General features: G+C 37.0%; 1 protein-coding gene across 2 annotated transcripts; it reads left to right on the plus strand.

Annotated features, from left to right (window-relative positions):
- The first annotated feature begins 859 nt into the window (after positions 1 to 859).
- LOC149219682 (uncharacterized) lies at positions 860 to 3,938 on the plus strand. Of its 2 annotated transcripts, none has more exons than XM_089384448.1 (6): positions 860 to 1,170; positions 1,271 to 1,408; positions 1,507 to 1,757; positions 1,846 to 2,057; positions 2,421 to 2,688; positions 3,325 to 3,938. In XM_089384448.1, exons 2-6 carry the CDS (start codon positions 1,318 to 1,320, stop codon positions 3,643 to 3,645), a joined length of 1,143 nt encoding a protein of 380 aa, XP_089240574.1. In that variant the 5' UTR covers positions 860 to 1,170; positions 1,271 to 1,317; the 3' UTR covers positions 3,646 to 3,938. The 2 variants fall into 2 exon arrangements, with proteins under 2 accessions (XP_089240574.1, XP_089240573.1); XM_089384447.1 differs by having other exon boundaries at positions 861 to 1,170; positions 1,276 to 1,408.
- The last annotated feature ends 14,475 nt before the right edge of the window (positions 3,939 to 18,413 follow it).

An 18,413-nucleotide genomic window follows, 5' to 3' on the forward strand; every position in this document is an offset into this window, starting at 1 on the left:
TCTCTATCATTTTAATAAGTTAACGAATTATAAAATTAATTAATATCATTTATATTTATTCCTCTTTATGCCCTTACAAATTATCAATATAAAAATACAAAAACTTCTTAAACTACATAACCCAAAACTCGTAAAAAGTTAACTTTTATGGTCCTATTCAAAAGGGCAATTTTAAATTTATTTGTTAGGTAAAGAATATATGGACTCACAGCTGGTCTAGGTTTTTACAATGTTTTAATATTAACTTAATTAATAAATAATAATAAATGTTTTTTCAATATAATAAATAAATAATAATAATAAAATCAAATAACATAGATTTCTTCACTGAATATCTAAAGGACAAGGTCAATGAAAAATTTGATAACTAATTTATAATTTTAAATTATTTATTATCATCTATATATTATAATATATTAATTTAGATTAAAATAAAAATATTTAAGACTTATATCTTTATCATTTATAAAAATTAATCTAATATATTTATTTATATTAAAATAAAAAATAATAACCTCCATCAAATTAGAGATTTTTTTAGAGACTTTTAATTATCCATCCAAACTTATTTATCTTGTTATATGATTTTGTAACATTCTTTACTCATTATTTTTAATTAAAAAACAAATAATTAAAATCAATTAAAATTTTGAAAATCAATAATTACACTTTCTCAACAAAAAAAATGAACAAAATAATAACTCATTTTTATAGATTCACTTTTTAATAAAATCATATTTTATTATTCCAATGAAATAGTAATAATAAATTAAAAATAAATCTATCCTAAGTTTTGGCAGTATGACCAGGTTTAACTTGTGTTCTCGTTGTACGATTTCGATTTAAATGGGTCTTAATAATAAGAGTCAACCCACGAAACTAGAAAGCATTGTCGGTCCATGTGCTTTTATGCAGAAGTTTGATCTAAAACATAGATGGTTATAAAACATTGAAAATCTCACGATTTTACCGACTCTGGTCTTCAAAGTTTCAGGGTATAGTAAGTGATCTTGATCATGTGATGGACAGGCTTCCTGTGTATATACTCCTCTGCGATTTGAAACAAGAGTCTGGTCTGCTTCAACCTCATTTAGAGCTCCAATTTCGTCATATTGCTTGTACTAACTATGCAGGACACTGACACTGCTCGAATCCATAACACGCTTTGAGGTATGTTTTGTCACGACTCATTTTTGTAAGGAGTAAACGAGCTTTTGCTTGATGTTGTACGGATTCATGAAACTGTTTTGTTTTCATGTCTGTCCTTTAGAACAGGCATTCTTTAGTTGGGTTTTCTTGAATTAGATTTAAGAGAAGATGACTGCTAGAAACCGAAGGGTTTCCGCTGCCTCTGCCCGAGCCCACACCAGAAAGGGCAAGTCAGGCAGCAGATCTGCAATCAGTAAAGGTTATCAGTCATGATCCTAATATCCAATACTTTCCATATTTTGTGAGCCCACTTAAATACCCAAATTGCTAAGCAAAGGCATCATCTTCTCATTTCAGGTGTGTGGAAAAAATTGGCCTTTGTTTCAATCGTGGGTTTTCTTGCATGGGCATACAAGGCCATCCAGCCACCTCCTCCTGTTATCTGTGGAACCCCCAATGGCCCTCCAGTGACTGCTCCTCGTATTCGCCTTCAAGATGGAAGACATTTGGCCTATAAGGAAAGCGGAGTTCCAAAAGAGAGAGCCAAGTATAAGATCATCACGACACATGGTTTTCTGGGATCCAGAAATGATTCCCTCTTTTCTGAGGTATCAACTGCAGAGTAACATTCTATGGTTCTGAATTCAGTAATTAATACTGATGAGCTTGTGATGATGGCATTCATTAATATTGCAGGAGCTACTGGAAGAGCTGAGCGTCTATGTTGTAAGCTTTGATAGGCCTGGGTATGGAGAAAGCGATCCTCATCCTAATAGGTCTGTGAGGAGTGGAGCTCTTGACATTGAAAGCCTTGCAGACCAACTTGATCTTGGCCCCAAGTTTTACGTGATAGGCATCTCCATGGGGGGATATCCGACATGGGGATGCCTCAGATATATCCCACACAGGTTCTTATTATTTGCTTTCTCAAATCTGAACTTATGGTTAACTATTTGAACTTATTGTCAAGTAGTATGAGTCCATTTTAATCTCAGATCTATTTAATGTGAACTCTGAACTTATTATCATCAAATATATCCATCCTAAACTCAAAATTACGAAGTGTTCTTTAAGGCTTAATAAATCTCATATACCCAATCAAAATTACGAAGTGCTCTTTAGGGCTTAATAAATCTCATATACCCATCTAAGCTGTAGAGCACATTGCTTCTCTCTATCACTTTAACTGAAAATGACAGAGGTTGTGTTAGGTTTTTGGAAGTCTACCATTTTTATTATTTTTATAGCACTGATAATGCATCATGATGCAGATTAGCAGGTGTTGCACTCTTAGCACCTGCAATAAATTACAGGTGGCCTGGCTTCCCAGCTAATTTATCTAAAAAAGCTTATTATCAGCAACCTTTACAGGAACAATGGGCGCTTAGGGTTTCCTACTATACCCCTTGGCTGACTTATTGGTGGATGTCCCAAAAGTGGCTCCCTTCTTCAAGGCTTATTCAAGGGACATGGAAGCCTCTAAACCGACATGATAGGGAGCTAATCATCAAATTTGCTGCGAGTGGAAGATCTGCTGAAGTATATATTTTTCCTAGTTCCAAGCCTTATGTCTCTTGCTTTGCTTATTTGTGCACAGAGAATAGAATGAATTTTTAAGTTGCCTTTCCTACAACCCGCAAATAGAAAAGCTTTACTGTTCTTTTTTTTGCCAAATTGAATTGTCAAATTTGATTCAGATTGGTTTTGCCACTTTTTCTCAATAATGAACCAATGCTAAGATTATACCAGCATCGTTTCATGTTAGCTCTGGATCTATTAAGGGCAGAGAGGGTTCAGAAGAAATTGGAAGCACAAAACATAATGGCTTTATATGTGGAACGTTTTTAATCCATCTTACCATATAGAAGATCCAAAGTTAAAATGGATCTTTGCTAGTTTATCTATAATTTGTCTAATTAAAATTTTTGTTATAATAGAGATCTCTCTCACTCTAGGGCTGTAGAGCATATTCTTTCTTTCAATGCAATAAAGAATTCCAATTGAATAAATATTGACTTTGTGCCTAAGTCTGGATTCAAGAGATCTAGGCTGTAGAGTATATTCTTTCTTTCAATGCAATAAAAAATTCCAATTGAATAAATATTGACTTTGTGTCTAAGTCTGGATTCAAGAGTTCTCTCTCCTTGTTAATCACTGATTTATCTACTTTTGCAGCGTGTAAAGGCAACACTGCAACAGGGAGTTTTTGAGTCTTTACATCGAGAAATGATGATCATGTTCGGCAAGTGGGATTTTGATCCTATGGAACTCAGCAACCCATTTCCTAACAATGCTGTTCCAGTGCACATATGGCAAGGGGGTGAAGATGAACTCGTGCCAGCGTCCTTGCAGCGTTACATTGCTGAACGGCTTTCATGGATTCACTATCACGAGATTCCGGAGGCTGGGCACTTATTTGTCCTAATGGAGGGCATTCCTAGTCGTATTTTGAGGAGTCTTTTGTTTGGAGAGGAATCTCCAAACAGTGTTAATTAAGCCTGGGGCGTCTAGGGTACTCCTTTGGAGACCTAGTGGAATTTCTATTTTCAGTATTTGGAAATGAAAAGTTGGGTGCTTTTCAGCTCTGAGTCAGGTTAACCCAGTAAGGTCCTGATCAGCCTTTCCAATGTTCCTTTCCACGGCAAATATTGCAAACAGCTATGAGGGATTTGTTATAGCATATTTTCTTTAGTTTTTTTTGTTAAACTTATTGGAACATATTATGACAACTATTCCATTAGTGCCTTTTTTCTCAATAAGTTGGAATTCCTTCCACGATTTTTTTGCCATTTACCTTGTTTTCAGAGGGCCTGCACTGTGCATTATGTGTGAATGTTTGAAACTATTTCTGTCAAGATGTTCTATCTTATGTAACAGTCAATATTTATGTTAAGCTCACACGAATCAAATAGGGATTGGGGGCTTTAATATTTTGACTGCAATGCCTCGCATACCGTCAACATATTTCTCTAAGGTGCATATGCCACGCCGAAAGCCCCTGTTACTTGGAAATGAAACTCAAGTGAAAGCATGCATTGAACCAATTTTGATATTGAATTAAGTTTCAAAAGCATATAGCACGAGGAATCATTTTTAATGTGCATCTTCTCTGTTGAAATTTACTGCTCTAACTTTTGCTGATCCAAGTCTTATTACTCTAGCCAAAGTAGCTGAAACCTCCTTTATTGATTTTATGGAACATATAGAAACATCAATACAAAAAAGCTCAAAGAATAGGAGAAAAGGGTTTGAATATGAGGATTGTGACATGAATTATAATTTTTTTAGTTTTGCAAATTACTATCCAGGTTTTTGATATGAAATGAATATATCTATGTTGCAAAACCAATTTGTCAATCTTCTCATTGCATTAGCAAAGATTCATAATTTATTATTATCCATTTATGCTTTTTGATAAATACAGCTAGTATAAATAAAAGTCATATGATAATCAACTAAAATCTCGTAGGGGTAAAAACCAAGTTATACTCAACTAAAATCTATGGTAATTGATCAATGATAAGCTGCTTTGAACACTTTATGTCTGTAATTAGTTTACAACTTTAGTCTGCAATTAATCAAGTTAGGATAAAGAAAGTAAGCTCCATTTCAGGACCATTGAATTCAGAACAGATCCCTTCCTCGGTTGGTTAGACCAAGCAGAAAGGATTAGGGTATAATATTCTATTTTAATACCATCAAGTGTGTTGTAATGTTATTTTAAAGATGTGTTAAGAACATTTGGTGATGTCATCATTGTTTTCTAAAATAGAAGTTCAAATAGAAAAAAATATTGAGCAAGAAATGTAACCTTACACAAATATTTTCTGGTGTTGTCCATTTTATTATGATAAGATCCATGTTAACCTTGATCTATTGAGCAGCACGAGGGATGAACGAGGGATGAAAAAACCCTGGGAGCAAGCCCCTTGGTGCTTAAAAGATTAACTCTATACACTTTTCTTTTCCAAAGCAAAAAACACCATTCTATTTGTAGATTGAATCAAATTACATTGTTCATTTGTTATTTACACCTGCACATTTCAAGGACCTTTTTGCTGTCCTGATATGCAAACAAACAACAAAAAAATATCCTTCTCAAGGACAATAGCCCCTTACAGGGCACCTCTGCCCTGATTTTGGAGAGGATACTATTTTGACTGATATAACTTACTGAACTGTATTTTGCATGTTTATCTCTTGTATATTTATCATAGGACATCAGGTTACATATATGTAACAGACTTTCTACTATGTAAGTGGCTTGCCACCAGATTTTGATCTATGCTTCTTGAGAAGCATCTACAGCATGTAATTTTCTAACATCTAATGAAAATTACGATCAAGAAGCATCTACGATATGTAACTAATGAAAGTTACAATTTTTTCTTTAGAAAAAATAAATAGCCCCTTACAGTCCTCCGTACACATCATTACTTCATTAAACAGTCCATTGCTAATCTTACACCCATCACGAAAAAACAATTATACAAACAGCACTACCATAATACTGAAATTCTAAACAGCATAAAACCACTCTACAGAAAAACAATAGAGACAGATTCTGCCTCCCTTAAAATTCATGTCAAAACCAATCAGAACCTTGAATGGCAGCTAACAGTATAGCTCTCACTGTTATCCTCCCGAATCAAGTTGCCCACAGGACTCTGTACTGCCTCTTCTGACAGAGCATCTGTTTACCATTCAACTCTCGATTATAATGTTTGAAAGAAAATCATTAAAAAGATGTCATGTCCTTCAACTGATCTCCAATTGGTCTATGAGTGATATTGGAAAGTTGAATAGTGCCTCTCATCGAATTGATCTCCCAACTGGAATCCTGAAAGACCTGAATTTTCTTTGCATTTTTTTCCTTGGACACGCTGTAGTGGAAACCTTAATGCCATAAATTATGCATAATTGTTTGATTCTTCCCAGGTCAGCCTTGAACTTTTACACCGGGCCTCTGATAGGTACAGCACTCCACCAGCATTACTGACATCTAGATTACCTTGTCTTTCACCATCAAAAAAATCCTATGCTTGGGTTATATCAATATCTAGGGGCTCTAACTGCCTTGTACCCTTTTGTTTGACGAGCATCCTGCAGTTAGAGAAAATAGATCTAATCTGTGAGAGAATATGAAAAGGAGTGATAAATTTCTAAGTTCTGTATCTCCTGGTCAAGTCAGTGTTGCATGGTCTTTTTAAGTACCCACTCTTCCTTTAGTATCTTTTATGTTTTCTCAGTCACTAGCATTCCAACATAGATCTAATCTGTGAGAGAATATGAAAAGGAGCAATAAATATCTAAATTTATTAATCTCCTGGTCAAATTAGTGTTGCATGGTCTTTTTAAGTACCCACTCTTCCTTTAGTATCCTTCATGTTTTCTCAGTGAGTAGCATTCCAACATACTAGTGTGAGAGTGTTTAGTACCCACTCTATTAAACATCATGTCAACACTTTTCCTTGAACAAAGAGGAGAAATCAGTTAAAGTTTCCTCCTCTAGGCATCAAGCTCTCACACGCTCACCTAAAATGGTCAAAAGCTTACTGTAGTTCTCACACACTCACCTGGTCAAAAGCTTAGTGTGTCAAGGTGTTGATGGTCTCCAACATGTGACATCTTTGTCATTCCATACAAGTCAGAAACAAGTAGGTCCTTAGTCCATCCAACTTTGACCTCCTTGGTTTTAACTCCAATTGCTTTTAAGCATCAGTCCTCTATGAATGTTTGGGTCCTTAGTCCTTCCAACTTTTACCTCCTTGGTTTTAACTCCAATTGCTTTTAAGCATCATTCCTCTATGAATGTTTGAGTTTCAAGGTAGATACAAGGGCCCATGAACTTAATGCAGACGTTAAAATTTCTAAACATCCTTATTTTAGAGGTTTCTTACGATATAAATCAATCTTCTTACGTCCTTGTTTTCGCATAAATGAGGAGTTTATCTACACCCTTTGCCCTTTAGAGGCCCATTTCACAAGAGCTTATGCTTGCCATGAAGCACAATGCCCTTTGCATCCACTAGTCCTGGAAGCATCATGGGGTGTTAAGAAAAGGCATTGAACATCATTAATTAAAGTAGGATTATATTAACATCGAAGCAAAGAATAATTATCATATCATTAAAACAAAGATAACCCAGTACATAAGCATAGAAAATCCGAAGACCAATACAAACGATTGGTGTATATTTCATATCCAAATAATCAATATAGCTCATATACATTGATCTATTACAAAAGACCAACACAAACGATTGGTGTATATTTCATATCCAAATAATCAATATAGCTCATATACATTGATCCATTACAAAAGAGGCCAAGCCCCAAATATGGGAGTATTTTTTATATTAATTGTCCTTAAAACCATAAAACTTGAGACCAGAAATCCCACCTACTAATCACGATTGTGAGCTATAACACTTACGAAGGGTGGTTAAAGGCCATGAGGTTCACAAGTCAAAATTAGTTCAGATAACTCCAAACATTTTGCCTTAATATATTCTTGGGGACGCAAATAAGGAGGTATACAAGATATTTTAAAAAGTAAATATTACATTTCAACATCCCTACTTAATATCCATTTGGAATAGATGTGATAAATAAAATGCCAAATAAACATTACAATTATCCCTCAATGTTTAACGAGGTAGGGAATAAATTAATGACCAATGTTGACAACTACGACCTAACCATGAAAGGTGCAAACTAACTCTTAATGGATAGTCCATTTGCCACACTGTAGTCTCCCAAAAATCTTCACATAAACCTCTTTGACATTGGAGAAACAAATGATGTTACCTTCTTCAAATCTATAGCCTTAAAAAATGCCTTCACATATACTTATTTAGGATCAGTGAAGAAAACTCAAGGAAACCCAATACCAAGTGTGAGAGGGAATGTGCATAAACAATTAAAGCGGGAACTCAATTCCCTTAATGTTGTCAAAGAACATTCTCCATAAATGAAATAGATAGAAAGACGCATGTGACCTCCAAAAAAACAGAGTCACATTAAACTTCCTTGACATTGGAGAAACAAATGAAATGTCCTAATTCAAAACTATAACCTCAAAAAATTCCTTCACATGTACTTATTTAGGATCAGTGAAGAAAACACAATGAAACCCAATACCAGGTGTGAGAGGGAATATGCATAAACAATTAGAGTGGGAACTCAATAGGTGCTCCAACCACCATATGCAATAAGATGGTTTTCCCTTCTAAAGTGTGCATGCGTCAAAGAGAAGCAATTGATGAAGGCCTCATCAAAGATGTAAATTGTAGAGACTGCTACACTGGTCAATCAATCAAACAGAGTAAGGAGGATTGTATGGTTGTACATTGGACGACACATATCAATTTGAAATCTTCAAGCAAGTGATAAAATTTCACCATGATCAGTCATTAATCCAACATCAGTGGGCCATATTAGTCAACATTGATCTAGTATTTTGCCTTTTACACCTTTTCCCTAAAGAATTATAGAAAAAATCCCAACATATCATTAGAAATTTTGATACCTATATGGAGATTGAGAACATCTTTGATTACAATGATTAGGATATGTATACGATTTAGATGTGGATAGTGAAGAACCTAGTGTCAATGAATCAAAAGAAGAGGACGTTGGTTCCTGTAGAGTAAAACATGTAGGATTTGGTTCATGTAAATGAATAATAAAAGGATCATTACAAGTTATAGGTTTGATCTTTGACATATAATCACTAAAAAAATCAATAAATGGTGTTGCATTTGGTTTGTAAAAGTAGATTAAACATTGGTGCAAGATATGGTTCCTACAAAATAATAGTTGTAAAGGTACCAAAGTGATTTTTATTTGGTGGTGGAGTCTCAAAATAGGGCCAAGTCCTGCTCTCACTAGCCTCATCTTAGGATTGATAGGAATAACGATTTTCAATTCATCCTTACTAAGTCCACCACCTTTGTAACCCATTTGAGGTAGACGTATAGAACCTATGCCTCTAATATACTTCTTGAAATAAGGAGAAGACCACTCTTGACTATCCCATTGTGCATGAGACTAAGTGGCATAAAAAATATCAAGAACTTCTTCCTTGGCCATATTTCAAGCTGAACAATAGAAGATTCTTCGTGAGTGCTCACAAGTACATGAGGAGATACATTAACAATGTAACACCCTCCTCCCACACTTACCCAAGTTCACCGGTCTACAAGGGTAAATATGTGACAAAGAGTTACTATGATATGACTCAACCTCCCAGGTACAGTTAAGGAAGTGGAATCTACAAACTAAAGCTTCACTGACCTCATCAGTAGCTACAAGACCCCCATGAGCTAGACAACCATCCCAAGTGCCCAAACCCTTATTTAACTTGCTTTTCCATTAACTTGGACACCCAGTCACTTGCACAACAAGGCAAGCCAGTGACTATAAGCCTCCAGTCGCATGGATAACCCTGCTTCCCAGCGATTGTAGTCTAATTTACCTAGTTCTGTGCATGCGACCCTAAGATCTGAGCCACTTTTTCAGGGCTAGGATCTAGACCTCTGCCCATAAGTTAATGGAACTTTCCAGAATGATGAAGGACACAAGGACAAAGCCATTAATGAAAAACTTAAACAAGAACTTGACCTAACAAGGCCTAACCAAGATAGGCATTCCTTTAAACACATAGTGAACATGTAATCTACATGTCATGAATGCATATCTGAACATAAGGGTCTGATACTTATCTGAGAATCATCAAGAAGGTATAATTCGCTCTCATAATATCTGCAATAACATATATTAGGTCATGCATTCAATAACCATTCATTTACCAATCAAACATGATAAGAGCCATAACTAGAATCTATCATAAAACCATGCTTATAACTAACATATAACTAGAATAATAACACTGATAGAACAACCATCAAAGCCACATAATAGCAAGTATATTTACTGATAAAATACAAGAGGAAAATAGCTCTTATTAATATATGCAAAAGCCAACCAAGTCAGGGACTTCCACGTACCACCCGACCATAGATTGGGCTGAACCAAATCTTTCTTTCAACCAATCAACCCTGTGTCATATTCCAAGCATGAATGTGGGACTCACAATAAAACAACTAGGGCTTCCTTAGGCTTTACTGCATATCCCACCATTACTGGTCAAGGGATTTCTAGGCTTGAAGAAAGCACCTACCCAACTAGGCTTTACTACAATCCCGCCATTATCGGTCAAGGGATTCCTAGGCCCAAACAAAGAAACATACATACCAGGCTTTACCGCAATCCAACCAAAATTGATCAATGGATCACTATGCCCTAACAAGCATGGATGCCTCTGGATCTCTTCACCAATACCTTGAGGAATTTTCCCATCTTCACCCTCAAGATTTACTGCATATCATGCCATTACCGATCAAGGGAATTTTAGGACTTTGGGAATTTTCCTGAGACCACCTCACCCAGTTCCAAAACCATTCGAAGATACAAGCTTAACCAAAGAGAGAATCTTATCACATCATGGCTATCCAGAAATGACAAGGAAAAGCTGAAACCACTGTCACATCTAGCAAAACCCATGACAATGACAACAAGAGAACCAAATACACACATGCATGTACCATGCATGTCCAAACTAGCAAGTAAATCATACATGCAACTTGATACCTACAAAGTAATCCCATTGTAGCTGCTTGATCCAACTCTTCCTTGTTTGATCTTTTCTTCCCTTTTCTTTCTTATCCTTCATTTGCCTTCCTTTCTCTAATGCTAGAGTGCTCCAAGAATGCTCTAAGTGTGCAAGAGTATGAGAGAATAGAGAGAGAGAGCTCGAAAACTGAACTGACAAAAGCTGTGAACTGATCCTCAAAATATTTTTTTATCTATGAGGCCTCTATTTTCTTCAATTTCCATAAATTTTCCTTCAATTTTCTCCTCACATGCAACTTGTGAACTTTCACCTTTCTTTTCTCCTATTTTCCATTATTTTCATAAATAAAATGTCAATTAATGCTTCATGCCTTTTCAAAGCCTTTGCCAATTTCCCTTAGCCATAATAAACCAAATGAACACCCACTAGGATTTTTTTCCCAACAATCAACTTGGAATACGTGTCCCATGACCTTAGTCTTATTTTTCATTTATTAACTTTATTACATGAACTTTTAACTCGGGGTTTTTACAGATCCCTCCCCCTTAGAGGAACACTGTCCTCAGTGTTCAATGACACCTATAATTAGCAAGATCGCTGAAAACCAAAACATACTACCCATGGAGCTTTATAACTTAGCTCGATACAATATTTACAATGAACCACCTGCTGAAAAGCAAAACCAACATGACAAACATAACAACATAACAACATGACAACATGACAACCATACCACTTACTGGAGCTTTATAACACAACTCGTTGTGGTATTTACAATAACCACCATATATAAATATGTACATATACGAAAAATTCATTTGCCTCCACCAGGAAAATAATGAAGGATACATATCCCGCATCTGATCAGTCATCTCCCAAGTAGCTTCATCAGGCCCAAAGTGCTTTCACTGCACTTTAACTTGCTTGATTGCTCGGTTTTAGAGCATGAGTTGTTTCCACTGCAAAATGCACTGGGGTTCCGGCTGGAATTATCCTTCTGGCTCCACTTGTAATACAAACCAATCAATCACATGATCAACATCCTTTACATATCTTTTGAGCAATGAAACATGGAAAACATCATGGAATTTTCCTATCGGAGGAAGTGCAAGTCTGTAAGCCACTGATCCAATCCTTTCAAGGATAGCAAAAGGCCCGCAATACTGAGGTGCCAACTTCGCACATGACCCAATCCTCAAGGAGCTCCTCTTGGACTTAATGCACAAGTACACCTGTTCCCCAACTTGAAACTCCTTAAACAACCTGTGTTGATCTACATAGATCTTTTGTCTGTTCTGTGCTACCTTTAGATTTTTCTTGATTACCTCTATTTCTTGTTCCATCTTTGCCAACATGTCCAATCCAATCAGTACTTTGTTCACTGGATCACTCCAGCTGATGGGAGTGTTACAACTCCGCCCATAAAATGCCTCAAACAGACTCACCCTTAGTGACTCCTGATACCCATCGTTGTAAGCAAACTCTACTAGTGGAAGATACTCCTCCCACCTCCTATGTTGATGCATAACATACATTCTCAACATGTTCTGCAAAATATTATTGACCCTCTCTGTATGTCCATATGTCTGTGGATGATAAGTTGCACTGAAGGCCAACTCTATCCCAAAACCTGCAAATAAATCTTTTCAAAACCTGCAAGTGAACTTAGCATCTTTGTCTAGCACAATCTTCTTTGGAACACCATGCAACTTCACTATCTCCCTGATGAAGACCTGAGATACCTTACTAGTTGAATAAGTAGACTTAACCGCTATGAAGTGAGCTACCTTTGTCAACTTGTCAACCACAACAATGATAGAATCATGTTGTTTAGATGTCCTCAACAAACCTATAATGAAATCCATGGAAATGACCTCTCATTTCCATTCCAGAATCGAAATTAGCTGTAATAATCCACCTAGATTCTTACACTCTGCCTTTACCTGTTGACAATTCAAACATCTAGCCACAAAATCTGCCACTTCCTTCTTCATGTTCGACCAATTGTAGATCTTCTTCATCGCTGTCAAATTCTTTTGATATCCCGGGTGACCTAAATATGGTTTAACATGAAATTCCCTCAAGGTAAGCTTCTTGAGCTCGTTGTTGTCCGACACATAGATCCTGTCCGTAAATATCACAAACCATCTGCTATGAGATGATAATCCACATCCTATTCACTTCTACCCTGCTGATGTAAGTTGTGCCTAAGCTCCCTATATCTGTCATCCTGTTATCCTGCCTGTAAGATCTGATTTTGTAAATACATCCCATATGAATTCATAGCTGCTATGTGATTTACTAGTACTCTTCTATTGAGAGCATCTGCAACCATGTTCTCTTTTCCCTTAATGTACCTGATCTTGAAGTCAGACTCACTGATCGTAGCCAACCATCTAGCTTCCCTAGCATTTAGATTCGATTGGTCAAACAAGTACATCAACTCACTTTGATCACTCATCAGAATGAACCTCCTACCAAGAAGATAGTGCCTCCACATCTTCAATGCATGAATGATCACTTCCAACTCAAGTTCATGTGTCACATAGTTGTACTCGTGCTCATTCAGTTTCCTTGACTCGTAGCATACCACTTGTCCCTCCTGCATCAGGACTCCACCAAATCCTCTCTTGAAAACATCTGTACATACCACAAACTCTTTATTTGGATCTGCAATCTTAAGAATTGAATCATTTATAAGCAACTACTTCAACTGCTCAAAACTCACCACACATTCTTTGTCCATTCAAATTTCTTTCCTTTCCTCTGGAACGATGTAATAGGATACACAATCTGTGAAAATTTCCTGATGAACCTCTTGTAGTAACCTGCTAACCCCATGAATGATCTAACCTCATCCACATTTCTAGGGGTTTCCCATTTCATAATAGTGCTTATCTTTTCCGGATCCACTGCTATACCTTCCTTGGAAACAACATGTCCCAAGTAATGTACCTTTGTTTGAAAGAAACTTCATTTTCTAAGGTTGACAAACAACTGATACTCTCTTAGTAATCTTAATATTGCAGCTAAGTGTTCAATATGCTGTACCTCATTCTTATAATATATCAATATATCATCAATGAATATAATCACAAACTTGTCTAGATAAGGACACACCACACTATTCATCAAGCACCTAAAAGTAGCTGGAGCATTAGTCAAAACAAAAGAAACCACAACAAACTCATAATGCTCATACCTGGATTGGAAAGCATCCTTGTAGATTTCCTCTTCTTTGATGTGTACATGATGATATTCGGATCTCAAGTCAATCTTCGAGAAAATTGTTGCTCCCTTCACTTGGTCAAACAAATCATGAATCCTCGGCAGCAAATACACATTATTGATTTTCATCTTATTCAATTATTTGTAATCGATGCATAACCTAATAGTACCATCCTTCTTCTTCACAAACAACACTGGTGCACCCCAAGGCGATGCAATTGGCCTTATGTATCCCTTGTCAAACATTTCCTTCAACTACAACTTCAATTCCACTAACTCTGGTGTGCTCATCCTGTAAGGTGTTTTTGATGCTGGTGCTTCCCCTAGTACCAATTCAATAGAAAAATCCATTTCCCTGTGAGGCGACAACTCTGAAATATATGGTGGAAACATGTCCTGAAACTGTTGCAAGATTGGGTACCTCTTCAAGACTTTTTCATCATCAACATCCTTACCTTTATCAATGGAGATATGAACTACAAATAACACATATCCTTTCCTACAACTACACTTCGCCTGCATAGCTGTAACCACTCTGACTGATGTTGCCTTCTTCTTACCCTGCAAGTTTCTTTGTTCTCTATTTTCATCCAAACACTCAATGGATTTTTCGTAACAATCCACCTTAGTCCTGTGAAGATACAACCAATCCATATCGAGAAGCATACTATATGATCCCAATGGAAGTACATTAAGATGCACTGATGTAGGCATACCATTTAACTCAAATGCACAAGGTCTTACCCAATGATGAACTCTCTTCTTAGTACCTGTAGCCCAACTATACCAAAGAAGACTTTGCATGCACTTCTTTTCTCAAACCACACTTATCCACCAGGTCAAGGTTAACATAACTATAATTAGATCCAAGGTCAATCAAAATAGAAACAACTTGATCACAAAGCTTACTATCCATCTGGATAATAGATGCCTAGTGATCTTCTTGCCTGTTATCCAATGTTGCATAGATCCGAGGAATGATTTTCCCAACATCCTCAATTGTCTATGCCTCCTATGTATTGCAGATCTGAGGCCTACCACCCTGATACGACAAACAATCTTTCTTGAGATGATCCTTGCCACACATCCAACACTGCAACTGTCCCCTACCACCACCTCTATTATGTTGCTCTCCAGGCAACGACCCATGTCCCTTCTCAACTACATTAAACTTCTTGTAAGGAACAACATTCTCTTTCTCACATGCATCCTCAGATCGTGTTCGCTTCAATGGCCATTTACCTTTAGTCTTGTCTTTCCTTGTCCAACCCTGTTGGGACTCTGTCTTACACTTCGATTGCTCATAACAATGCTTCAACTTTCCAATGAATTCTTAATGTGACCGAGGCTCATCATACGCAATCCGATCCTTAAATTCTAATGGAAATCCACTAAAAAATCTCTGAACCTTGGCCTTCTCATCTTTAAGGTACAGTACATGCCTTAAAAACTCCAAGAACTTAGTCGTGTACTCCTCATTTGTCATCGATCCCATCTTCAACTTATAGAACTCCTTGACTTTACTGTCATAGTAAATTTATGACAAGTACTTCTTCCTGAAAATATTTTTGAACTCATGCCAACTCAACTCCTCTGTCTTGATGTCTCTTACCCACTTCACATCTTCCCACCAGATGTCTTCTTTCCCTTTGAGGCTAAAAATAACTATCCCGACTTTCATGTTCTTAGTGTCATCATGTGACTCAAAGAAGTTATTCATTCCAATCAACCATGCCTCTGCATCTTCTGGCTTCTTCAATTCTCCATCAAATGTAGGTGGCTTTGATTTCTTGAATTCATCCGACAAATATCCCCTGTCACTCGTCATGTAAGGATGATAACAATGATGACCATGATACATGTCCAAACCAGAACCAGAGTAGAGCCCATGTCCATTACCTCTCCTATCAGATGTATCTAAGAAATTTTCATCTTTAACCGTGTCATCCATGTCCGACCTATGCCCACCGTGAGACCTGCTACCATATGCTCCATTAGTTCCGTCCTCTTGTCCATGACTGATCCTAAGAGGTCCCTGTTTCTGCAAGTATGACAAACTCTGAAGGATAACTGCATTGACCTCTGCTTATTTCTCTTGTTCCCTAGCAAGTCTCTCTTATGATTGAATGATTCTGTCATTATTTGCTTTGCAACTTCTTATCTCTGCCTTCAAACTTCTCAAAGTGTCTACTATGTCAGGAGAGTACCTATCACCATGTTTCTCATCTGATTTGTAGGGAGAGTCTCGTGAACTATAATCCACCAGTTTTCCAGTCATTTTGATCTTCTTCTCCTGCAAGTATATCATGTCAGAGAAACCAAACATAAACATAACCAACATACCTTAGTATAGTTTAGGGAAGGATATCTTGTCTGCAAGATCAACCAAATTAGCATGATACATGTATAATCATAACAATATATCGACCTCGTGCATGAAAATACCAATTGCATACCATGACCTCATTCATGACAACTGTGACCATAACAATGCATGCATAGCAAACATATAGACATTGACATGCATAAAAAATACATATACAACTAACATACCTGCATGGAAAACACATTCCGACCATCTAGTCCAAGTGCTGAACTTGGGAGCTCTAATACCACCCTATAACACCCTCCTCCCACACTTACCCATGTTCACTAGTCCCCCGGGGTAAATATGTGACAAAGAGTTACTATGATATGACTCAATCTCCTAGGTACAGTTAAGAAAGTGGAATCGACAAACTGAAACTTTAGTGACCTCACTCAGGAGCTATAAGACCCCTAGGAGCTAGACAACCACCCTAGGTGCCCGAACCTTGAGTTAACTTGCTTTTTCATTATCCTAGTTGCTTGCACAACAAGGCAAGCCAATGATTGTAAGCCTCCAGTCGTATGGATAACCTTGCCTATCAGCGACTACAGTCTAATTTACCCAATTCTGTGCATGTGACCCCAAGATCTGAGCCACTTTTTCAAGGCTAGGATCTAGACCTCTGCCCAAAACTTGATGGAACTTTTCAGAATGATGAATGACACAAAAAAAGCCATTAATGCAAAACTTAGACAAGAACTTGACCTAACAAGGCCTAACCAAGACAAACATTCCATCAAATACATAGTGAACATGTAATCTACAGGTCATGAATGCATATATGAACATAGAGGTATGATACTTATCTGAGAATCATCAAGAAGGTATAATTCCCTCTCATAATAGCTACAATAAAATTTATTATGTCATGCATTCAATGATCATTCATTTACCAATAAAACATGATAAGATCCATAACTAGAATCTATCATAAAACCATGCTTATAACCATTATATGACCAGAATAATAACACTCATAGAAAAAACATCAAAGCCATATAATAACAAGTACATTTACTCATAAAATACAAGAGGACAAGAGCTCTTATTAATATATGTAAAAACCAACTAAGTCAAAGACTTCCATATACGACCCAACCATAGATTGGGTTGAACCAGAGCTTTCTTTTAGCCAATCACCCCCATGCCATATTCCAAGCATGAATGTGGGACTCACAACAAAACAACCAGTGCTTCCTCAAGCTTTAACGCATATCCCGCTATTACCGGTCAAGAAATTTCTAGGCTCGAAGCAAGCACCTACCCGACTAGGCTTTATCATAATCCCACTGGTAACATTATCGGTCAAGGGATTCCTAGGCCCAAACAAAGAAACATACGCTACTAGGCTTTACTGCAATCCTGCCAAAACTGGTCAAGGGATCACTAGGCCCTAACAAGCATAGATGCTTTTGGATTTCTTCACCAATACCTTGAGGATTTTTCTCGTCTCCACCCTTAGGATTTACCGCATATCCCACCATTACCGATCAAGGGATTTCTAGGCCCTTGGGAATTTTCCTAAGAACACCTCACCTCGTTCCAAAACCATCCGACAATCCAAGCTCAACCAAAGAGAGAACCTTATCTCAACATGGCTATCCGGAAATGGCAAGGCAAAGATGAAACCACTGTCACACCTAGAAAAACCCATGCCAATGACAACAAAAGAACCAAATATACACATGCATGTACCATGCATATCCAAACTAGCAAGGAAATCATACATGAAACTCGATACTTGCAAAGTAATCCTGATGTAACTATCTAATCCAACTCTTCCTTACTTGATCTTTGCTTCTCTTTGCTTTGTTGTCATTCCTTTGTCTTCCTTTCCCCAATACTATAGTGTTCCAAGAATGCTCTAAGTGTGCAAGAGTATGAGAGAATAAAGAGAATAAAGAGAGCTCCAAAACTGAACTACTAAAAGCTGTGAACTGATCCTCAAAAGCCTTTTTATCAATGAGACCTCTATTTTCTTCAATTTTTACAAGTTTTCCTTCAATTTCCTCCTCACATGCAACTTGTGAC

This window comes from Pinus tabuliformis, chromosome Q (genome assembly GCF_031772625.1).
Source record: "Pinus tabuliformis cultivar Carrire ecotype Pingquan chromosome Q, CPIR1, whole genome shotgun sequence".
Classification (NCBI taxonomy): Eukaryota; Viridiplantae; Streptophyta; class Pinopsida; order Pinales; family Pinaceae; genus Pinus; species Pinus tabuliformis.